The sequence below is a fragment of the Achroia grisella genome, unplaced genomic scaffold, assembly GCF_030625045.1.
Source record: "Achroia grisella isolate CSIRO2021 unplaced genomic scaffold, CSIRO_AGI_Agris_v1 utg971, whole genome shotgun sequence".
Lineage (NCBI taxonomy): Eukaryota > Metazoa > Arthropoda > Insecta > Lepidoptera > Pyralidae > Achroia > Achroia grisella.
In genome coordinates, this window is record NW_026713077.1 from 2,007,406 (window position 1) to 2,033,244 (window position 25,839).

The window sequence follows — 25,839 nt, forward strand, 5'->3', positions numbered from 1 at the left end:
CCCTTAATTTCATTATATATGTAAACTCCATTATAATATATATATATTCCTGGACAGCTCATACTCATCTAGTCCCTAGATAAGCAGAGCTTGTGTTATAGGTACTAGACAACTGATAGATATGCTTAGATGTTCCCTAAAATATTATCGAGCGCAGTGATGGTTGCGTCATATTCGTGAACGAGTGCTGCTTGTAGGGACTGGTCTGCTCTCATCACTATGACTGTTTTAATCCTAGTTTACTTAATATCTGAACCTAATAAATTAGTGCTAGTTGGTGGTTTGTATTCGCACGTTTCGAATTGGAAATGTAAAGTAGCAATGATTATTTAAAAGAGCAACACGCAAGTTTCTTGCTCGTTCTTCTTGTGATGAGACAGTTTTTCGAATGAGCAGTAGATTAAAAGAATGATAACTACTACTATTTAAAAGTGCTTAAGTTAAGTTTATTTGAATAAATGATTTTCTATTCTATTATATTCATTTTTGTAAATACAAATGTAAGGTACTAGAAAACATCCAGACCAATACAGTCATACTAATTTCAGATAAAATTGTATTTTAGAATTTTATCGCAAATTAGAACGGATGTTAGAGCGGATGATTCAACGGTTGAATAGATGTGAATAAAGTACTACATAATGACTAATATAGTAACTACAACATTTATTAGTAATAATAATAATTTGTCGAAATAATCTTTATTCAAATAAACTTAATATAAGCACTTTTGAATAGTCATATTTTTTATTCTACCACTCATTCGGAACGCAGACTCATCATAAGAAGAATGAGAAAGAAACTTGTGTGTTGCTCTTTTAAATAAATATTATTCAAATCACATTTTTAAGAATTTTGTGTACATACAAATAGCCAACTCACAAAGTTGAGAAAAGTAAATAAATAAGTTAAATATTTACTTGAATACCAAAATAAATCAGTCATAGTTATCATACCAGACCAGTCACTACTAGCAGCTTCCGTTCACGAGTGTAACGAGTGAGCCAGACGTCACTACGCTCAACCACATTTTAGGGAGCCCCATGACCCGTCCAACCACGCCACCACACGTTTGGACATTTAAGTATGACTGGCTCATGACATCCGACCACATTAGAACATTTTTGTCACTTATGCGAGTTAAGTTTATTCTATTAATGTTTTCTCCCTACCGCCCAGTTAAGTCACAAGTTATTACTTAATGGGTTTGTATTAGGTTTGTTTAATTTCGCTACCATTAGCACGTGTGTGTCCACAAATATTCAGTGCGGAAACCTGACCACCGCTACTGGAAGCGTTACGATCTTCTCTATCGGTGATCAAATTCCAACCGTTATTGAATCTCCTCATATGGCGATATATATTTTGCCTTAGACTTAGGCATCATCAGAGCTTGAAAGCCTTGTGTTGATTCATCAGAGATCGAACTGCGACTGATTTACTGGTAATCTACACCCATATTGAAAATTATTATATTTTAATGATAGTTTTCGTTTTTTACTTCGAATGAATTTTTAAATCTGTAGGTATTCCTTATAAGGGTTATTGATAATAAATATAAAACTCATTTTAATTTATTAAAAATAGTTATTTACAATTTTATTTTTAACCTAAAATTAATGTAATGTTTATTTATTCCTCATTTTCACGTGCGATTGCAATTAAGAATATAGAAAACAAGCATATTAAATAATAATGTAATATTACAGTAAAATAACAATATAAAATATATTTACAATTAACTGAGCATATAGTCCTCGAGCCAGAGACTTATTTCGTCAATCATGTTCTCCCGGTTGAAAACTTCTAAGATAGTTGTATTATGAAGCCTAGTGAAGGTCCAGCGGTTCCGACATTAAAAAACTTATTATAGGTATTAAGCCAGTATAAGGAAAAATAAAGCAAATTAAAAGAGAAGGAAAATTCTAAACAAAACGCTTCAGAATTATACCTAAATGGTGTACTAAGCTAAAGTCCAGGTAGTGTAATTTTACTGAACCACTTTCACCAACACAAGTTGCTTGAAGGCTGTAACAAAATACTTTTCCCCGATACTGCAATATAACGTCTTTACCAATTAATTGTAGGAAAAACATCACTCTTCTTGAAAACTAATATTCCTTAATACTCTAAGCATTTCAATTCTAGCTTCAAACTTTTGTTTATCATTCAACTTCTTAAAACTGGACACTAGAGAGAGCATGAACTGTTTATCCTCGTCAGTTTCATCTTTCTTTATCTCTCTTAGCATATCTAATATCTTTTCTTCCACGGTGCTGTTTCTTTCATACAGAGATTGCTGAAGAGGTATACTATCATTGTTGTCTACATTGTTTTTTGTATCACCAGGATCGTGATATTCAAAGTTTTCCGCTTTGATCTGACTCTCTAGAGGATCCGAATCTTCGTCATCAGACTCTTCATTTACTTCTTCATCAACTGCATCCGGATTAAGTAGAAATGTTAGCTGGTTGAAATATTCGTATCTCTTTCTTCTTTTAAACGGTCCCTCGTTGGAGTTTCTTTTGATTTTCTCTTTCTTCTGTAAAGCTAGTTCTCTAGTGAAACAGGTGCGTAGACTCTTCCATCGTTTTTGCAGTTCGTGCGCTGAAATTAAATTTAGTTGTTTATATTCAAACTTATTTGCGTATTTTGATTGATATTAAATTGATCAGATGAAATTATGTCAAGAGAAAAAAAGTCGTCGACGAAGTCGAAACACTACTTGGAACATACTAGAAAAACTACTTTAAACTTTTGGAGAAAACTGCTCTAAATTTTTTGCAATTGAACTGGCATTGGACGATAGGGGATTATTAGCAAAAAAGTAAGTAAGAAAGTAGTAGAAGATAGCTCCATTGCCAGCAATATACCATGTTATAACTCAACGCGGTCCACCTGGAAACTATCGTGATTAATTTCTGGTAAAATCGCCATGATGAATCAACTCATCCGACTTCATGTGCATTCTATCATCATCCACTGGTGCCCGCCAGCGTATAGCGATATCGCAGGAGGATGCACAATTCCATTATCATCTACTTAAAAAAACTGTAGTGTGGTGGTGGTGAAATAGGTGACTTGTGAATAATTTCTAAGATCGCTGCACCTATATGGAAAAATTAAAAACGCGTAAGTAATCTTCTAAACTGGATATGTAACTTACTATACCTATTTACCCTACCTGGGTCGGGCAATAGTTCGTCATTAAGCCCGCCATTAATAAACACATACCCAAAAATGGCGGAAGAATGACGTCTTTTCAAAGTCTACAAACGTCACTAACATCCTGTATAACTACTCTTGCTGCGATTATAGATTCATATAAACATAGAAAACTTCTTAGGTATGGCGAATTTCTGTATAACAATTGATTATTGCTTATATCGGAATTAGTTGTTTCACGCCACTTCGTCTGCTTTTATCTTTGTGATAAATTATAACATATATTCCTAGTGATACAATTTATATTAATGCTAAAATTCATTACTATCTAAGATTAATAATACGATGTCTTTTATAATCGATTAATGAACTTGTTTAAACATAATCGATATTTTTTTCTCATCCCTAGTCTCCTTATTAATTCACTAAAAAGGTTCTCGTTTACCTGCGACCGTAAATACAGACCTCATACATAATATTACAGAAAACGTAGATAACGAGTTTGTAGCAATATTTCATTCTATACGCGGTTGTTAATCTAAGTTCTTTGAGTTCTTTCCAGTCGTTCATATTTGGAAACATGTCATAGATTACAAACTTTAAAAAGGCCGAGCTTACACTACGCACATCCGCCGCAAGTACATCAGTACATACCATATTCGACCTTATCCTGTGGCCTCAGATGGTCCCAATTCGAGTACACATCCCTACAAACGTCTGTCCAAATTTTCGCTTTATACTTCTTATGGCTGTAGTACATTGTGTCATTCTTGTTGTACAGCCCCGGTCGAACTTTAACGGCCCTAATAAGTTTGTCTGTATCGATTTCACTCATTGTAAAACTGTTGAGACGCAAAAAATCGCGACGTGCGTCCACTCCAACACACACCGGGCGACTAAAGTGCGGGGGGATGCGGTCGGGCGAGCGTCGCGCAACATGGCTGCGAGTGGCGATGCCACAGAAACGAAGGTGATTTTGTTAATCGACTATGGTGTACATAATTTTAGAGATCACTGACGGACAAGCGACTAAATATTGCGTATAAAATTGCTATTATAATAATTTAATCCAATCTTATCGGGCTCATTTAGAATAAGTAGTATTTTGTAGTTTTATCAGTGATATAATTAAACTAGATTATATTTAGAATGCGTAAAAGCGATTGTCAGTAGCTATCTAGCTAATTCCGGTTGATATACGATTAAACTATATTATAAAAGATATGTTATTATAGAAAATGTATAAAATTTTTAAATTAATATATTCTCTAAATTGGAATATTTATAATAATAATATTGTTAATTTAAAATTAAACGTCGAATTGTATTGTGATACATAGTTAGAGGTATTCAGTGAAACTGTCAGTAGTGTCTAGTTGTAGGAGGCTCGTCTTCAAATCTCACGTTACATATTTTTGTTTTCTTCCATATAAACTAAGAGTTTTATGTAACTAGCTAAGCCTGTGACGTACACTACACTTAATTATTCGGAATAACAATAGATTATAACTATTTTGTTTGTAAGCCGATGGCCATAATACACTTAGTTTTAAGCGTATTTTACCTAATACATTAGTGAAAACTGCATCCAAATCGGATAAGCCGTTTCTTAGATTAGCGCGCACAAATTAACTGACAAAAATTATATGGGTTCTATTGTGTTGATAATATTCCCCAACTATAGTTTGACACTTATATCTTCCATGTACATACAGATCAGTTGCATTTTTAATATGTGTATGGTAACATTGGTCATGATATTTCATTTAGAGTTCGGAATTAATAGGCTACCTACTAATTCCGAGAAACAATCGCAACCTAACATTTCAAGGTAGCGGTCATTTTGTTTTCACACTGTTGTCCGTTTTTATCTAGTAATTATGGTAATCCTACATTAAGCCGGCAACTCAGTACGTGCGCACTGAGTCGCTCGCAACCAAGACTGAGACAGCTATAACAACTTTCTCACGTCGAATCTCGATTGTCGATTGTTGGCGGTGTCGCCCGCCACCATTTGTCGTTCAACATTTTAATATGAAATTCGATTCGAAATTCAATTCCATTTTTGAAATTCGAACTTAATTGTTTTAAATTATAAGTTTTTATTATTAAGATTCTATTGTCAATGAACACTTCTATGCGTCAGTGTGAAATATATGGGTAGTGTTTCTTATTGATTTAATGAATTTTTTAACGCTTAATTAAAAAAAAAATCAATATTCTGCGCTCCTTCTTTATGTAAACCATAAGTGCGTGAAATTATATTATTTCTTTAAAGAGAGAGATCTCTTTCCTAAAAAGGGGTGTAAAAGTTTTTACTTCACTTATTTATGTAATAATTAACTTTCGCGACTCTTATTACGGATGGGGTAGTCAGATACAGTATGTTACATCGCAATGAATTGAAAAAAAACAACTAAGTTAGTTCAATTTATTCATTCATAAGGTTAGAATCGCGCTCTTGTAGATGGAACTCTTGGCCTTTTCCACGATGTTCCATTAAACTCATTAGTTGTTGACTCCAACTTTTTCCTTGATCTGCTTTTTATAGCTGTGTCTTAAGTTTAAGTTAAAGTTAAGTTACTGTAGAAATAATCAAGCTTCTTTACATAGTATAAAATGAGGTCGCTTACGATGTCTGTTCGCTTAGATTTTTGAAATTAGGCAACGGATTTTAATGCATTTTTTACCAATAGATAGACTGATTCAAGAGGATAGTTTGTATGTTATACAAACTATCCTCTTGAATCAGTTTTTTTTTCGGACTACTCTAATCTGTTGGCCGTAGCTGGCCTTTACAGCTTCACCGGACGTTAGGGGCGAGTGCAGATGGCACTCCAAACCCGCGGAAGGACTTATGGAGCGGCTGAAGGCCAACTCCTGCTTGACGGATACGACTTTAGTCTGAGGGCACCACTAGGGGTTCGAACCTCGGCTCAGGCCGTCGTAATTTCGATCCCCGTTTGAATTGGACGGGGGATCGATCGGAGAGGTCTTGAATCAGTACGTGTACACGCGTATAAATAGGATAGGATAGTATAACCGATTTATAAACAATTTTTTTTTGTCATATTCACAAAATTGGGTTATATTAATTGCTAAATTATCTTAGTTACTATACTATGCAGAACATTACATTTTGATCTTTATGCCAATTTTTTAGTGTCCATAATAAAATGCATCATAATATTTACTACATTTAATATATGTGGCTGTTATTACAATATAGTTCATATTTATTTATTTATTTATTTATTTATTCTTTAATGCACAAAAAAAAACTTGTACAAAGGCGAGCTTAATGCCATATGGCATTCTCCACCAGCTAACCTTTAGGTATACAGAAAGCGTTGTGGGGCAGTTATGTCAAAAACAAACACAAAGTTACTAATAAATATTATATAATACATATGAAATGCAAATAAATATATACAAATAATAATATATATATTATACCTGATATTATATAATGTCATACATTAATGTTAAATATAGATAAATATAATACTAATACAATGCAATACAGTCATAACTCATTTTTCAGAAGAAAATTAAATAATTTATTTTTAAAAATGGGCTTACTCGATGCTATTCGCAGGTTTACAGGTATTCTATTCCAGAGGCTAATAGCAGTGACAGTAAACGAATTAGACATAAAACCTGAGTGATGGGAAGGGGTTGAGAGAAGGAGATTATGGGATGAACGAAGAATACGGGAATGAGAGTCACTGATGAACTGAAATCTATTTTTCAGATAAGAGGGAGACGAAGGATCAAAAAGTATGGAGAAGAGAGTACACAGGATACGCAAATCTCTGCGATTTCGGATAGACAACCATTTAAGTTGAGAACGAAAATTAGATACGTGGTCAAACTTCCGCAGCCCAAAGATGAACCGAATACAGTTGTTGAGCAGACGGTCCAACTTATTCAGCTGATCCTGAGAGAGGTTAGGAAGACACACGTCAGCATAGTCAAAATGCGGAAGTATTAGAGATTGGACGAGGAGCAATTTAGTGGAAGAAGGAAGGAAGAATTTAAAGCGATATAGAATACGGAGAATACCTGTAACCCTGCGACACACCTCAGCCACTTGCAAGTGCCATCGAAGAGTCGGATCGATTAATATGCCTAGGTTTTTAACACTGGAACAGAAAGGGATAATATTATTCTCAAAACGTACGTTCAGATTTGCCGAGTTGAATTTTGAGAGAAGTTTTGAGCTCCCTATAATTATTGCCTGGCATTTATTCGGATTTACCGATATACCAAAACGATGAGACCACCGGGCTATGTTTTCGAGGTCTACATTCAGACGACCCAAGGCTGCAGTGACGTCGTTAACCTCCGATTGAACATACAGTTGTAAATCGTCTGCATATAGATGGTAAGAGCAACTAAGATGGGAGACAACAAGATTAATAAATAGAGAAAACAGAAGAGGAGAGAGAATACCGCCTTGTGGAACACCTGCGACCAAATCACTCCAGTTAGACAAGTCCTGCCCAGAGCGAACAGCCTGCTGGCGACCACGAAGATAAGAAGAGAACCAATGCAGTGCTGACGGCGAGAAGTTGAGGTGAGAAAGTAACATCAAGATCAGGTCATGATCGACACAGTTGAAGGCATTGGAGAAATCTATTAGAACTAAAATAGTAATTCGAGTGTTCTCCATGCCCTCACGGATGTCTTCAGTTACATTAAGAAGTGCGGTGGTGGTACTATGACCAGCCCGAAAACCAGACTGATAGGGTGTTAAAAAGTTACAATTGGCTATAAAGTACGAAACTTGTTTATTTACAATCATTTCAAGAACTTTCGAGAGAAAAGGCAAGATAGAGATGGGTCTGAAATGATTGGGAAGAGTTGGATTGGAGATTTTGGCAAGAGGAATAACGAAAGCTTTTAGCCATAATTTAGGGTAATTACCAGAAGATAAAGAGAAATTGAAAATGTGAGTAAGAATTGGAAGAAATGTATCTAATAAGAAAAGGATCATAGTTTTACTCACTTCGTCATAACCCTTAGCGTTTGATTTGATGGAAAGAACTGCTTTGCGTATGTCGTCGTCAGTTACTGGAGAAAACTTGAAAAGGTCAGATGAAAGTGCAGGCATGGATGAAATTTCCTGTAAGGTGGATTGTTTAGTGATTGCGTCGAGTGGTGTCACAGAGGAAAAGTGCTTGTTGAGATCATTTATTGGGACGTTAGAGTTGGAGATGATTGGGGACTTTCCAAAACCAAGAGAATTAAGGAATTTCCAAACATCTGCCGAAGGAGAGTTTAAAACATTTCTATGGATATGTCGGCGTTTTGCAGCCCTTACCATCTGATAGCGATTTCTAGCACGTTTAAAGAGCTGAAAGTCAGTAGCGTTTCTATCCTTCTTAAAAGTACGGAAAGCCCTATCTCTTCTCGCCATTGATTTACGTACTTCATCCGTAATCCACGGTGCAGGTGGGCGACGCAATTTCACAACACGGACTGGTGCATGCTTGTCAAATAAAGTTAAAGTTTGCGCATTAAAAATGGAGATTTTCATGTTTATATCAGTAGCATCTAGCAGCGGTTTCCAGTCAATAAGTGCAGCATCGCGTCTAAGTTGACTGCCATCGATTCTGTTAAAATTACGTACACTGGTAATGATAGGCTTCGGTTTATTTGGTTTAATTTTATACGAGAGGAACAAAAGGTCATGACGAGAAAAAGCAGGAGCAGACAATTGATCATATTCAATAACGTGATTTGTTAAAGAGGTACATATAAGGTCCAGCCATGAATCGTCCGTGTCGATGTTTCGATGGGTCGGTCTTAAAGGTAAAATAGTCAGATCGGCAGAATTGAATATCGATCTTAACTTTTGCGATTGCGTCGAGTCCTTCAATAGATTAGTATTAAAATCACCCATGATGATGACATGACTATAAGATGCATTTATATTATCAATAGCATCGTCGAGATCCGTGAAATAATCTGTTGAAGGTGGGCAGTAGACAACTCCGACAGCGACCTTCGTCCCATTAAAATCGATTTCAATAAATAAAAGCTCTGCGGAGCCCTTGTATTCAGTAGGAGAAGATAAAATTATTTTATAGGCAATGTGACTACGCAAGTAAATCGCGACACCGCCACCACCCTTACCCGTGCGATCATTCCTGATTAAGATATAACCTGGAAGGGCGTATGTGGTAGATGGCAAAGCAGGTTTTAACCACGATTCTGAAATAAGTACAGCTTGGAGATTAGGTTCAGAAAAAGAGTCAAGTAAATCAGTATAATGTGCCGGAATACTCTGAGCATTGATGTGGCATATATTAAAGAATTTAGGATGTACTAATTTACTACTTAGCAAGTTTTTATTACTAATGATATCATCGTTAAAGCTTGAGTCAGCAGAATGCAAAGATAAGCTACTACTATCACTTGCTGAATAAAATGAGTCGTCGTCTGTAAGCATTGAAGATTTAAATAACTAAATAATAATATATATATATATGTTAAATATGATATAAAATAATAAGAAAATAAAAGATAAATATATAATGAATCAAATTAAAAAAAAAATAAAAAATTATAAAGATATAGAAGCCAAATCGCTTTATAATCTATTTACCTGCCGGCTCGCTGTAACAAACTTATATTAAATATACAACACAAAACAATAATACTATTTATATGTACATTCTGGTGAAACAAAACGCAATTAATACAAAAAAGTTATGACAGACAGATTGAAGTAGAAATGTCAGTCAAAGTGACACTGTCATATGACATACGTCATAATAACAATTGTGTTGACTTGTGTTTGCGTAAATAAAACTTTACAAGAAAATTAAAACGGTAATCGGAATATAAACAATAATAGAAGGTATTAAATGAAATTGTAAATATTAAGATATCTGAACGGTACTTAGGAAAATAAGTTATGTGAAGGTATTATGATGTTATACTATGAGAGGAGATAAAGTTTACTTCTACACTGATTGAATAACAACGACAAGACAAGACGATAAGTGATTCAAGTTTCATACCAGAATGCGACAATAACATAACACGATACACACTTTAACAATGATAGATCATTTCTTGTTCGCCCTTGTAGACCGATGCTGTTTGGGAGCAGCTGATGTAGACCTGCTACTAGAGGCTGCACTATCAGCAACTGGTGCTGCACAAGATTCCACTGGCTTCTGTGAAGCGATCAGCTTTTCCAAGTCCTCAAGCATAAATATCTTAACCCGCGAGTTGTCTGGAAGCTTCACACTTATGACACCATCCAAAGTCCAGACTTTATTGATCCCGAAGTGTTTCCTAGCTTCAATAAACAATGTCTGCCGCATACGTGTCAAATACTCAGACAATAAATATGAGCTGCCTTTAAATAGAGCCTTTTTTGCCCATATTGCCTTACGAATTGTTGGGTCCTTGAGCTTGAAGAGAATGGGACGACAGCGACCAGTAGAAGGTGCACCAAGACGATGACAGACCTCAAGTTTATCTGGTGTTAAGTCCCGGATTCCAAGATGTTTGGATATGACGGTGACAGTAGCTTCACAAATACTCTCATTTGGCCGTTCAGCTAAACCACCCAAAATGAGGAACTTTTTCCGGTGGCGATTTTCTATAGTATCCAAACCAACTATTAGGTGGTTTATTTGCTGCCGCAATAAACTTACTGAGGTGCTGATTTGATCACGGAAACACCGGAACTCATCACTTAGATGCTTCAGACTGACTTCGCCCGCTGGAGCTGTTTTTAGTTGCGCTTCAAAGGTGTTGAGGCGGTCATCAAGTGTCTTCTCCAGGATGGCCTGTGTTTTGAGTACATCAAGGATGCTGGCCATTGTGTGATGTTAAATATAGTGTAGTGGTGAGAGATATTTTAGCGGCTTCTGGCAGGTAATTAAATTACAACTATCACAACATAAGTATATCTACATTAAATATATATATAATTTTCTAAATATAATGGGGTTTTACTATTTTTAAATAAATAATATTATAGAGTAAACAAATCTCAGCTGTTACTTTTTTAATGACCTACCCACGAAAATATTTATATTGGTATAAATTGCATTTTCTTTTGTTTCAGTGGAAATCGCGATGGTGCGTTATGCGGAAGTTATCACCGGTTGCAGGTAAACCATAATGCACCTAATTTACATATCATCATTGTCGGTGGAGCTCTTGCCACATACTAAGATCTTCCATCATACTCTTTAAGCCTTGATACAACACGACTCCAATTCTGTCTTTCACACATGATCGCTAATTAAGTTTATATTGTATTTTTTACATTGCACTGAATAAAATATTTTTCTTTCTTTCTTTCTAATTGGTACATTATTTATATTGTTAATCGGGTCTTAACAGGAATAATTTTGTGGTAAATTAGCTGTTCCTGCGACTTTGTCCGCGTAGAATTTAACTTTATTTTTCTAAAATAAAAGTAGCTTAAGTTACTCCTTATTACATCAGCTACCTGCCAATAAAGGTCCCGTCAAAATCGGTCTAGCCATTTCAGAGATTAGCCGGAACAAACAAACATTTTTACAATCTTTGTCTGTCTGTCCGTTTGTTCCGGACAAACAGACAGACAGACAAAAATTGTAAAAAATGTTATTTTGGTGTATGTATTTGTATTCATATGCATGTAGTAAAAAACGATTATTTCAATATTACAAACAGACACTACAAATTATTTATATGTATAGATAAAGGTATTTACTTTTCTCGACGTTTCGACTAAGTTTCACTAGCCGTGATCACAAGCTGAGTTTAGTCAGAGTTATTCGTGTTGAGACCCGGTTAACAGTGAATAAAATAATATAAATCTATTAACTACTATTAAGTATTTTTTGTTCCAACTTCCGTGTGATAGAATTCCATACAAACTTCAGAAGCCGGATTTTCTAGTAATTTCAAGTAAACATCATGACGTCATTACAACTCATAAACCGCACCTATGATCCTAAACAAAAGCTATATATTTAACTTAAAACCGTTTATAACCTAGACAGACAGACAGAGAGAACAACAATATTAGATTTAAAACGAGCGAGACGTAAAAACTGGTAACTACCGCTGACTGTTTCTTAGAAAAAATTACATCAAACGAGATATTCGGAAATAGTCCTTATTTGCATGGAGATAACGTTGAATAGGATAATTTCAGGTTTTAAGTAACAATATTAACCTTGTAACGGCCTTCGGACATAATACAATTCGTTGGAACTATTAGTTAACTTTATTTTAAATAAAAAGTTTGTATTTTATTGTGACTGGACAGTAATAACATCTCAGGGGAATTCGAACAGCAGCATCTAGTTCTAAACTAAGCAGAGCTTGTGTTACGGGTACTAGATAACTGATATAAATACATTTTTACATATATAATATATTACTATTACAATGATGACCATAAAGACTTACGTTGCACTATTGAACTATGCTTACAGACAAAAAAATACTGTTTAAGTCAGTATTATGTACTATAGTCACTAGTATATAGATATAGATATACCTAGATATAGATACCTCATGAAACTGAGTTCTAAAGAATAAAAATGTAACGCACAGTCAAAGTCAAGTAGAACACTTATAAAACTAAATATGTATAGAAAATATCATATCATGAGCTTTTTTTTTTGAATATATCTATCAATGTATTATGTTTCATTACAATCAATTCAGCAGTTTATATGAAAGAGTAACAAACATTCATCCATCTAATATTCATGAGACTGAAATGGGCTAAAAAATGATCTGTTTTGTCTAAGATATGACCTATCAATTAATTTAGTTTATTAACTTAATACACAGAAAGATCATATGCTATATTTAGAATATGATCCACCTGTGTATAAATTTCATTAGAATCAGTTCAGTAGTTTTACGTGAAGAAGTAACAAACATTCATTCATTCATGCATAACATTTTACGTGTCTATAATAATAGTAGAATTGAAAATAGTTAAGATACTATAGCATTAGTAGGTTTGAAATTTCTAACCAAGATGGTAGAAAACATGAACGGTTTTATTGAAGCCAATCCTATCTCTGTTCATTTAGTATCAACCATATCAGAATTTGAAAGGCTATCGTAAACCCGTATTGTATATCCTTTGGGATTTAACTCCGTAACTTTTAGGCTGATAGACGAGTTTTATTCGCAGTTAACTGAAGAAAGGGACAAAATACACAGTAACGTATTTAGCATACTTTTGTAAGGGTTCTGTAATGTAGTATATGTTGGTACAAAGTTCTCTAAAGCATATTTGACTCTGGTTAACTTTGTAGTAAGTTTAACTATGCATAAGTTCGTTAGTTAAACCTCCATAGTTAAAGTTAAAGTATGACAAATTATAATTTGTTTGTAATGGTTTATGTAATGGGAATTCATACTATCCTTCTGATGATGAGAGGTAATCGTCGTCTATGTACATAAAACGCATCACGATATCACGTTATCATTACACCCTTGATGCCACCAATTCCTGAGACAAATTTTTCCTGCTTCTTATGCTGTAATTTGACTGCTTTATTACAATCAAAACAGCTTACAAATCAAGCTGCTTGGCGGTTGTATCAGATTGTATTGCCAACAGCGATTCTTGAGCCCTTTAATTATTTTTCTGTGCTGTGGTCAAAACTACTCTGTAAATTTGATTATTCTGATTTGATTTTTTTTTAAGTTGGTGCTACTCGTGTGAGCACAAACAAATTTGATCAAGGTCTAAGTTATTTTCAAGTAGCTACATACTCTTGATCCTCTATCTACTGCTAAAACTGCATTAAGATCTGTTGCGTAGTTTAACAGATTTAAGCGGACAGACAGCGGAGCGACTTCATTTTTTGTAAATATACATTTTTCTCAATTAAATTTAATCACAATATGAACACCCATCCTAAACACGACCGCTGTCACGTTGCTTGACCTCGTTGATCGACGTCAGCGGGCGACGGGTGCAGTAATAATATGCAGTGAACGCATGACATCACGTCTTACTTTCTTAGAACGCCAAGGTGATCCGGCGAACCTAAGTTCTAAGTACTAAGTAGATAAATTGTCACTTACATGCTTATCCAAACGAGTCTTAAATATTGCGGAGTTTCAAATTGAGGTTCATTTAAATATTATCTTGGCCTACTTGGACGTACCGTGGAACCACCTGGAAAACATCGTGATCAATTCTTGCTCAATTTGTCACGATGGGCTAACTGACCTGACCTCATGATCATCTTAACCTCCACTGGTGCCCCGCCAGCGTAAACCTTTAACGTAGGCGAGTGCACCATTCCATTATCATCCATAAAAAAAAGTAGTAAATTCCCTACGATGAGTTAACTCACCTGACCTGACCTGACCTCATGCTCGACTTATCATCTTCCACTGGTGCTCCGTCAGCTAAACTACCATGCACCATGGGCGCACCATTCCATTAAAGCTGAGTGGAGCCATTTCAGTGCATTTTTTGATGTAAAAAATGATTATTTTATGTTTATTTTTTATTATTGTAAATTAAGTTTAATTATATGTACATTTTATTTGCTCTTTTTTCTCGTTTGTTGTTTATATTGTATTTTTTACATTGCACTGAATAAAATATTTTTCTTTCTTTCTTTCTTATCATCCAATAAAAAAAGATAGGGTGTCTACCCGTGTCATCCACGTATCATGCTTTCTAATAGATTGGTTTCTAACAGTTTATTTCATATTTCATCGTCAATCAATAAAGAGATACCTAAATAAGGTAAATACCAAAAGTGTGCCTTTTCCCATCAATGCCCTTTAACCGATTGCTGTTTTTAATTTCTTATTGTCCCTTTCAACTCACTGTCCATTTTCCTTTATTCTTTCTTAATGTATGTGCATTATTAAGTATATGTATGTCTGTATATATATACTACGTGCGCTACCTACCCTTTCCTTATCCCTACTTTCTCCCATTACTTCATCCCCGAAGGTAGTCTGGAAGAAAGTACTTATATATATAGTTCTTCTCGATTGAATCCTTATAGTAAACTGGCTGGTAGAGAAAAAATTTAAATACAAAAATTTCCTACATTAATAAATTTATTTTTGAATTGATACGATCTAATTTGATTTGATATGAAATTTATTTAATTTCCATTGAATAAACTTGTTTGTATATTATATATAATCCTAAGAGAGAAATTCGCAAAAACTCAGTTTACAGTAAGACCTCCAATTAAGAGATAATGAGGGGCGATAACGGAGATACGCGAACACGGCTGTTCTGTTAAAACTGTAATAAAGTTTGCAGCCAACTTTTTAATATAAATTAGCCGTGTACAAACTACTATTATTATTTTAACGGTCAATGTTATTAATCAACCTTTTTTCTTTTCACCAAACTTTTACTTTTTTTATTGAAGAATTTTAATGAGGATTTAATAATCACACGTGGATAAATCAGTTTTACAATATACTAGGTATGCCACGTGAGTTTACTTTATCTGTGGAAATCTAGACATATAAATAAAATTGTAGTGTCTGTTTGTAGTATTGAAATAACCGTTTTTTACTAAATTCATATGAATATAAATACGGTACATACACCAAAGTAACATTTTTTACAATTTTCGTCTGTCTGTCCGTTTGTTCCGGGTAATCTCTGAAATGCCTGAACCGATTTTGACGGGACCTTTTCTGGCAGGTAGCTGATGTAATAAGGAGTAACTTAGGATACTGTTATTTTAGAAAAGTTTCCACGCGGACGAAGTCGCGTTTACAGCTGGTAAATAATAAAATTAATGTTTTAGGAAAATTCACACATAGTATGCGCCATATAATCTCAAGCTAAGCTGAGCTTGTCTTATGAACAAAACAGATGTTAGATATACTTAAACACATTTTTTTATAAAAACATACATAATATACATAGAAAACACCCAGATTAAAACAAACAATTGTACTCAGGAAAACAAATGTTTGCGAGAGATCGAACTCGCGATCATTGGATGGTAGGCGGTGTGCTAAACCGCTGGACCATAGTATTTTTATTTAATGAATGATAGTAGAATGGTGCACCCACTTGCGCTAACTATGTACGCCGGCTGGTAGATTTTAAGTGTATCTAATGTTTTTTGTGTTAATTTAATGTGTTTTTTATCCATAAGTTAAAAAAAAATTAGCATACTAAATCTAAATATATATAACTCAAAGGTGACTGACGTAGTGATCTATCAACGCACAGCCCAAACCACTGGACGGATCGGGCTAAAATTTGGCATGCAGGTAGATGTTATGACGTAGGCATCCGCTAAGAAAGGATTTTTATTAATTCTACTCCCAAAGGGATAAAGTAGGGCATGAAAGTTTGTATGAAACTTTGTCAATTTTAAACCGATCGGGCTGAGTCTTTACATGCATAAAGCTTTCGTAGGCAACCCCTAAGAAAGGATTTTATAAATTCCACCCCTAAGGGCATAAATTAACGCGAGCTAAGCCGCGGGCAAAAGCTAGTTTACTATATAAACTAAAAGCGCATTTCATACTCCTCTGTTTTTGCTTCACGTATTAATATATAGTTAGTGTATTGTATTAATATATAGTTGTAGCACTGGAGACAAACGAGTTTGCTGCTCCTGGTGCCACCTGGTGGCAAGCGATTATCGCCGCCCATGAGCACCGTAACACCATGGGAATTGCAAGTGCGTTGCCGGCCTTTTAAAAAGGAATAAGCTCTTTCCTTGAATGTTTCAATATCGGAAATACCATTGCTGGAAGGGGATTCCACAAAAAGTTTCTAGAAAACCGCACTGTGGAGGACCGCCATTCATCCAGATGATAAGGATGTTATTTTAATATATTGCTAACAATGGGGTCATTAGTCTCCATTACCAACAATCCCCTTCCTCCCTCTAAAATAGTATTGTATTGTTAGAAACAACAAGGTTACCTTATATCTACAAGCTTGATTCGTTCTTGACATGAGATATTCACATACATAAACATATATGAATAAATGTGTTAATCCGCAATAGATTAATAACGCCAGACGTAACAAATAGATAAGTGTAGGTACTTTGTTAGTTATTTATTTGTTTGTCTCTCAGAGACAAAATAATTTGTACCCAAAAGTAATAACAGTAATAAACCCGTCAATAGCTTAAGTAATGACATGAATTTTGGTACATACGTAGTAATTATGATGGAAAAGATGGAAAGAGACTTTTTTATCCTGGTGAATGATGATCACGCATACATTATAGGCAGAACTTAGTCTTAAATCATTTCCCAAATGTTAGTAGTTTGAGCAACAAGCTAAAATATGTTTACATGTTTATTGGTGCATAAAATTAATTTAGATATTATACCACAGGCGCACAAAAATATATTCAAAGAAGAATATTTCTAAGTTCGATGAAACTATAGTCGTAACTATGAACACTTCTAATGTAAGCCCCGAGGAGTAAGACTTACATCTTGAGATCAGAGATTTCTCTATAATAAACTTAGTTGTTCTGCAGACCGAACTCAACATCGAACATATTACTGCATCGCAGTAAAAATATATATGAAGGGAACAGCAAAATTTTCCCGCTCTTGTAGATATTTTATTATACAATATAAAATTCTTCCAGCCAAATTAATCCGAGAGATGGATACAGATATTCTCAGCGAAATGTGGGCATGTCAAGTGTTGTATTCTCCGCAACGACGACAGTTGACGATGTCTCAGAGTGTCTTCTAGAATTACGTTCGCAAATATTTATATATACGTTTTATATTAATAACAATTTGTCTTAGTAATTCCATAAACTGTATAAAATAAGTTAATTTTGGATTTTAACAGACGTCAAGAAGTCGCTTATCAAAATGTGCACAATTGTCTTAAGTTTTGTCACTGTTTTGCGACGTCACTTTGTCGAATCAATCAATCAGCCATTGTGGAATCGCCTTCCAGCAATTGTATTTCCGAACCGATACGATATTGAAAACTTCAAGAAAAGAGCTTATTCCTTCTTAAAAGGTCAATAACCCACTTACTATTCCAATGGTAACGCGGGGTTGCTTATAGGTGGAGTTAATCACTTACCATCAGGTGAGCAGTAAGCTCGTTTGTCTCTGTGCTATAAAAAATATGGTACGAATAAATAGGAGAAAGGCAGAGAAATAAAGATACTTTTAATTAATCTAGATACTAATGCCACAGATTATATTATAATACTTTAAATCAATTTAATTGCTTTCATTAAATCACTCGGAGCCGTTAATTTAAAATTACACAATTAAAATACATTAGCATTACATTAATATTAATGGCCGCATCTTGTTACAACAAACTCTTTCAGGAAGATGTTAAGATCGAAGCTTGAAATTTGAATATTTACAGGACAAAAAGGGAAATCATTAATCATGATTCAATATTTTAGATACTATTTCATATTTAGATCGAAAACTAAATCTATTGTAGTTTTGGGTAAATAGCTACTTTTTTACTCGCTTGTTTAGCGAAAGTCTGTGAGTGTGTATGTATGGATGTTTGTTAGTCTTTCACGCAAAAACTACTGAACGGATTTTGTTGAAACTTTATAGCTTATATATCAGAATAACATAGGCTATAAATTTCATGAAGATGAAACCGCGAGTACAGCTAGTATACAATAATAGACAAGTGCTATACTAGTTTGAAATTCTTTGGAGCGTGTGTAATTAATTGTTGTTACTTCCATTAGCTTCTTCCTGTTTTCTTTGACCCTCAGAAATGGCTTTCCCGTAAACGCGCCAAATTTATGTGTTTTGTATATAAATCAGGTCTTTGCCTCCACTTCCGCCCTTTCCTGCCTCCTATTTTATTGTTCTTCCGTGAACTCGCCCAATTGTATGACTTCAATCTAGATACATTCATGAATATCCATAAAGGAAACTTAATATAAAATTATAGATAAAGATAATATATATATACTGTATTGTAAAGCTGTAGGGTTTATTTCTTTGTAGTACTTGAATGCTATTAGTGAAAAAAATAACAGTAGTTTTGACAATAGCATAGAAAAAATATCTTTAAGGGAGTCATCGGGCATCACTGTTCTTAACAGTTACGTGTCTACTTGTTTGTTAGATATATTTTTTTTTAATTAATCCCTAAAAAGGGATTAATTAAAAAATATATATCTAGGAAGGCTCTAAAATATCATGCTACGATCAAAAGCAGCGGAGCACCAAAGAAAAGTGTTGCGAGGACTGTAACCGTAAAATGTAAGGTCATTAATATCGAATCTAATTTATCACCCACTGTGTGGATATTGGTTTAACCATTGGTTTAGCCTTGGTTGTCTAGCGGTTTACCACACCGCTATACTGCCGATTGTCGCGGTTTCGAGTCCTCGCACGGTACAAAACATTTGTATTCATGAGTATGATGTGTTTGTACTAATCTAGATGTTTTGTAAGTATATTTTATATGCAGCTCTCTATTACCCATAACACAGCTTAGGGCAAGATAGCGCTGTGTGGACTGTGGGTTATTATTATTATAAATATAGTATCTCTGTGATTTTTTTACTATTTAAATCTAACAGTATACATTTATTGTCGTATTTTTCAATGATTTGTCGTATCTGTTATTAAAATTGTCTACTCTATGACGCGAATATTAACTTTTACTAAGAAACTGACATCAGCGTTTGAGAATCTGTGACATTATGAAGGCATAGTGAATGGTGTTTATCTTTTTATTATCGGTGGCATATATTGCGGTTCCCACGTCACTTACCGCACCTAGTTTGACTTGACCTTTATTTTAAACAACACCCATTTTTCATTACATTGTCATCTTGCTTTTAAAAGCACTCATCCATCCATACTAATATTATGAAAAATAAATTTATTTATTTATTTAAGACTAGCTGTGCCCGCGGTTTTTTTTTAATTTATAGCCTATATGTTATTCTGATGTATAAGCTATATTACTGTAAAGTTTCATCGAAATTCGTTCAGTAGTTTTTGCGTGAAAGAGTAACAAACATCCATGTATACTCACAAACTTTCGAGTTTATAATATTAATAAGATTCTAAGAATTCTATTAAGAAGTTCACACACTTAATACAATACCATACACTTAATACAAAGTGTACAGTAAATACATAATAATAAATAACGTAACTACATATATAAAAACAACAAACTTATCTTAGTAACGTATAATTTGAACGTGCTAAGCCGGGACAGGTCGCTGTCCCGGCTTAGCACGGATGCATTACAAATCTTTTAATTTCCCGGTTCGTTCTGTACTATAACACGCATGTATTATACATATAAACCTTCCTCTTGAATCACTCTATCTATTGCTGAAAACTGTATTAAAATCTGTTGCGAAATTTAAAAGCTATAAGCTAATAAACAGCGCCAGGGACTTTGTTTCATACTATACTGGCTACTCGCCCCGTCTTCGCACGGGTGTACATGTATTATATATATAAACATTCCTCTTGAATCACTCAATTTATTTAAAAAAACAGCTTCAAAATCCGTTGCGTAGTTTTGAAGATTTAAGCATACATAGGGACGGACAGACAGCGGCAGTGACTTTGTTTAATGCTATGTAAAGATTAATTAAAATCGAATTTCGACCATTGGGTAACCATTAGTGATTTCATACATATATATGTAACTATATCTATAGATGGAACAGTAGACCATTGAAATGGGTCCACTCGACTGCATTAGCTCAGTGCACCGACCGCCAATGAATGCAATCATTGTTTGTCTGTCTGTTTGATAGATAACTTATGGGAACGGTTCGGTTCAAATCTATATCCGGAATTGGGTTTCCGTAATGTGACACTATCGTATGTCTATACATATAAATAAAATTGGAGTGTCTGTTTGTAATATTGAAATAAACGTTTTTTACTACATAAATACGGTGCATATATTAAAATAACATTTTTTACAATTTTTGTCTGTCTGTCTGTTTGTTCCGGCTAATCTCTGCGATGGCCCGATTTTGACGGGACGGGCAGGTAGCTGATGTAATAAGGAGTAACTTAACTTAACTAAAATTAAAGTTAATTTCGACGCGGACGAGGTCGCGGGTACAGCTAGTTCATACATAAAAATCAAAATACACAAAAGAGACAGTAAAATAATCATCATACGCTCTCCTTGATGAACCAGTCATTATTAACAATCTATACAAATAAAAAAAATTAAGTGTTTATTTGTAATTTTAATAAACAGCTTGTCACTAAATACATGTGAATAAATACGTATATACCATACACTAATTAAAACTACTAATTAAAATTAATAAAATTAATTTTCTGATATAAGATCAGAAAATTAGTTTTATTAATTTTCAGACAAAATGTCTGTCTATTTATTTGTTCTTGGTAATCTTTGAAATGGTTGGACCGATTTTGACGAGAATTTCACTTGCAGATCGCCAATGTTATAAGCAGTAAATTAGGTTACTTTTATCTTAGATATTTAAAATAATCTATTAGGGCGAAGTCGCGTGTAACAACTAGGCAATAATACACAAGCAAACCTGCGGATACTTACATGTTATAAAACAAATGTGTACCACTTCTATATTGTTTACAGTACTCATAAAATTAACTGCGTTTTTTGCCAACACGCACGAGGAAACCAAAAATGATAACGACTTTGTAATAGTGATGTAATTGACATGTAAATGTCGATAAAATATTTCAATTTTATCCACTGTTCTGTGACACAAAATCTGAAAATGAACAATAGTTCTTATTTGTTCTGAACATTTGTGAGAAAACGGCTGTGTATTGTATTATTATAGGGCTAAATGTATATTAAGGTTGTCAGACATTTTTCTATAATACATAAATGTATTATGTACACCTGTGCGAAGCCGGAGCGAGTAGCTAGTGTATTATAAATCTTTCAAAATATATACAATGATATAACAAATTCATAGAATAAAATGTCTAACTAGATCGATATTTGTTTGGTACAATATTTGAACATATCGATATATTTTTTCCTAAAATGTTTTATTTAGTTCAGGCTATTAGCCCAAATTTTAGACTACAATATACATATGCATAATATAATCATTATAACTTGACTCATTATAGCTTTAAAAAAAAAGTTATTCAATTGAGTTTCTTGCCAGTTCTTCTCAATTGGATCTGCAGACTGAAATGGACGGTAGGGAAAAAAATATAATATAAAAAATTTTACGTCCATAAGCGGCTAAAATGTTCTACATAAATAAATTATCTTTTAATTTGAAATATCGATACGTTTTCACGAACTGTGTCACATCACTAGAGCAACACAAATGTGTTTATAGTGCTGTTGACTCGGCGACAGGTGGATGCGCGGAGGCTTTAGTTTTTGTACACTTTGTTGGCACACAGAATATAACTGTTTTTTTTTATTTCCGTTTCATTCCGCCTTGGGAACAATGTATGGCTTTATTTTAAAATCTCATGGAAACCTCGTATTTGTTTAAATGACATTTGTTTATCTCTATGAGTTACAGGCATTTCGTGTTCTGTGCATTTATTTGAGACTAGTATTAATCCGCGGTTTCACTCGCCTTTTAATTAATGATAATATCACTCGACAATTCACACAACGTCATCTAGTCCCAAGGTAAGCAGAGCTTGTGTTATGGGTACTAGACAACTGATGTATATACTAAGGTATCCTTTTTAGTAAATACATACATAAAAAAAAATATACATGTGATACACTCAGACCGATACAAACAATTATACTCATGAATACAAATCATACTGTGCGAGTAATCGAACCCGCGACTATAGGAAATAAATAAATAGTATTCATTTATTTACTTTTTATTACATCCTATATATTACAGGGATTAAAGTTAACAGAGTAATTGGGTACAAGAGGCGGCCTTCTCTTCCACACCTTTGGGTAGAGGCTAAGAGACAAAAAGATGTTAGAATAGAATTCCCCCTCCGATCGATTCCCCAATCCCAATCCAATTTATACGGAGATCGAAGTTACGACGGCTTGAGCCGAGGTTCGAACCCCAAGCGGTGCCCTCAGACTTAAGTCGTATCTGTCAGGTGGGAGATGGCCTTCAGCCGCTCCATAAGTGCCATCTGCACTCGGCCCTATCGTCCGGTGAAGCTGTAAAGGCCAGCTGCGGCCAACAGCATTAGAGTAGTCCGAATAAAGAATAAAATTAAAAAAAAAAGTGTATAGATTAAAAAATAACATCCCACAAAAGTTCACATTCAATAAAATTCTCATAGAAATCGATTAAAATCTGCAAATGAATCATACGTCTCAAAGCCATAGAGTAGTCAAGAATGCGGAATGTATTTTATCAACTTCACACAAAAGGAACGGTGGAAATGACATTCTCAGACGTCCAAGTACACGCAGGTATTTAAAGCATATTACAAATCCGTTAATGGATTAAAAATTAAACCTTAATGCTAAATTATAAGGTACAAATTGGTATGTGAGCTACAAAGAATATAGACGAAAGAAAGCAATGGAGGTGTTGTTGAAGATATTTTTGTCGTGTTTGATTACATCGAGTATTTTCTAACTGATTTTACGTTATGCTCCAATGCACTTAATTGATTAACTGCTTTTTATTAGGCACGATACCTAAGTATATTACTCGCAACTAGCGACCCGCCCCGGCTACGCACGCGTGGTTTACAAATCTTTGAATTTCTCGGCTTGTTCTATATCATAACACGCATGTATTATACATAACACATTTGTCCCATACAAACAATTCGTAATCATACTTAAAAGTCAATTTAATTTCAAATATATATAAAAAAAATGTTTTTAGACTTACAAGCAATTTTTTAAATTTTTCGTAAGAATCTTCTTCCTACTTCATATTCTAAAAAAAGAATTAGCGAAATCGGTTCAGCTGTTCTTGAGATTTGCGCTTAGCAACACATTAACGATTAATTTTTATATTATAGAAAACAGATAGATATATGCCTATAATGACTTAGTTTTTTTTATTACTCAATTTAAGCGCGTCTGACTGCAATCTCGCCTGATGTTAAGTGATTTTGCTGACTAACTGTTACACGCAAGCTCAAATAGTGCCTATTCACTCTTGACTTGAAAGACTCAATGTTGTAACAGCAGGAAACACTGACGCTGGGAAAGAGTTCCACTGGATCCACTCTTTAGCTGCTCGCATAAGGAAAGATGATGCAAATAGTGTTTTTTATTTACAATCAGTTACACGTGCCTTCGTTCGAGAATTATAATAAATAAATATTTCTAACAGTATATTAAGTTACTCTTTATAACATTAGCTATCTGCGAGTGAAAGTCCCTTCGAAATCAATCTAACACTTTCAGAGATTAACAAGAACAAACAGACAGATATACAATTTTTGTATACATATATATAAACACCATATCGTTACCGTACCATATATAGTTATTGAATTTGTAATTACAAACAGATACTTAAGTTTTATTTATTTGTATACACAAATAGAGCAGATAAAACGGTGGAAATCGCAAGTAAACAGCTGGTTTCACATAATCTTTGAAGTAATACCCATTGAGTATACTCTACAATAGTTCAGTCATTAACTCGCACGTGACTATACGCTTGTATGTCGTTAAAAAACTTGTCACATTATTTTAATGGAAATGTACTGCTTACGACAGTATATACTTTTATCAGCTGCAAGTTATCTGTTAACAAGTTTTTTGCCGTGATAATATTGTGCTCTCAATTGCGACAACTGTATCGTTTGATATATAATATACCTACAACTGCAAAAATCACGAGATCATACCACGTTTTATTTTTATTGAGTTCAGGGATCTCAATTAAAAAATAAATAAAAAAACTCGGTAAAATGATTGATTTTTACCAATGCAAGTATAAATAATGAACGCATCAAATTTACGACAATATATACCTATAACTGACTAGCACGCTCGTATAAACTACAGTTACCAACCGTCCTGGTGTGGCCAGGACATGTCCTACATTTTGTAGTATCTTGGGAAGTTCTTAGTAGATTTTAATCGGTGTCCTGGGTTTTTAAATATTTACAAATGTGATTGTTTTAATTACTTCAATTTCATACGGATATTTTCACAACATATAAATTTAAATAAGACAACTCTATTACTGTGTTCTGTTTTTAAACTGAATTGTTGTTTTTCCAACTAATATACCTATAAAGACACGACTCTCAAATTGTAGTTTATTTTTTTTAAATATCAATATAATATAAATATAAGTCGCTAATTGCAATTACAGGATAAGAGTCATGACGTCCTAAACCTTTGACGTGATAACGTGATATCTGCAGAGCTTACATATATACAGGCGACGGATACCGCTTTACATAAAAAAAAATAAAAATGGAACCGATCTACCTCCCATAAATAATTATTAGATGTTTTTGTATTTATATCCACGAGAAGAGAAAAGGCGAATGTTGTTTGTACATCGTTCCAAATAAGAATTACTTTCACGGATAAACCGGCCGATCGATAATCTGTTCTAAAAAATATTCTCATTTCATATAGACTACGGTAAACACGAAAAAATATCGATTTTATAAATGTTAGAGGAATGTACGTTACATTCCTCTAACATTATATAATAATTAATAACCTATATAACCTAAAATCCAGTTTCGCATGGTCATTTTTAACATCTGCTCTGTTTACACCTGCTC

At 34.1% G+C, this 25,839-nt stretch overlaps 1 protein-coding gene across 1 annotated transcript; it reads right to left on the reverse strand.

Annotated features, from left to right (window-relative positions):
* Positions 1 to 1,632: 1,632 nt before the first annotated feature.
* On the reverse strand, positions 1,633 to 4,054 carry LOC131854232 (uncharacterized). The gene is made up of 2 exons (XM_059205364.1): positions 3,820 to 4,054; positions 1,633 to 2,607 (listed from the first exon to the last, which is right to left on the reverse strand). The coding sequence occupies exons 1-2, from the start codon at positions 3,998 to 4,000 to the stop codon at positions 2,096 to 2,098; spliced, it is 693 nt and encodes a 230-aa protein (XP_059061347.1). The 5' UTR covers positions 4,001 to 4,054; the 3' UTR covers positions 1,633 to 2,095.
* Between the last annotated feature and the right edge of the window lie 21,785 nt (positions 4,055 to 25,839).

Bases quoted from the DNA above. Each gene is read 5' to 3' on its own strand.
- LOC131854232 (XM_059205364.1), bottom strand. From the start codon at position 4,000: ATGAGTGAAATCGATACAGACAAACTTATTAGGGCCGTTAAAGTTCGA. The intron at 2,608-3,819 runs GTATGTACTGAT...ATTTAATTTCAG, and splicing joins ACAGGATAAGGTCGAATATG to CGCACGAACTGCAAAAACGA.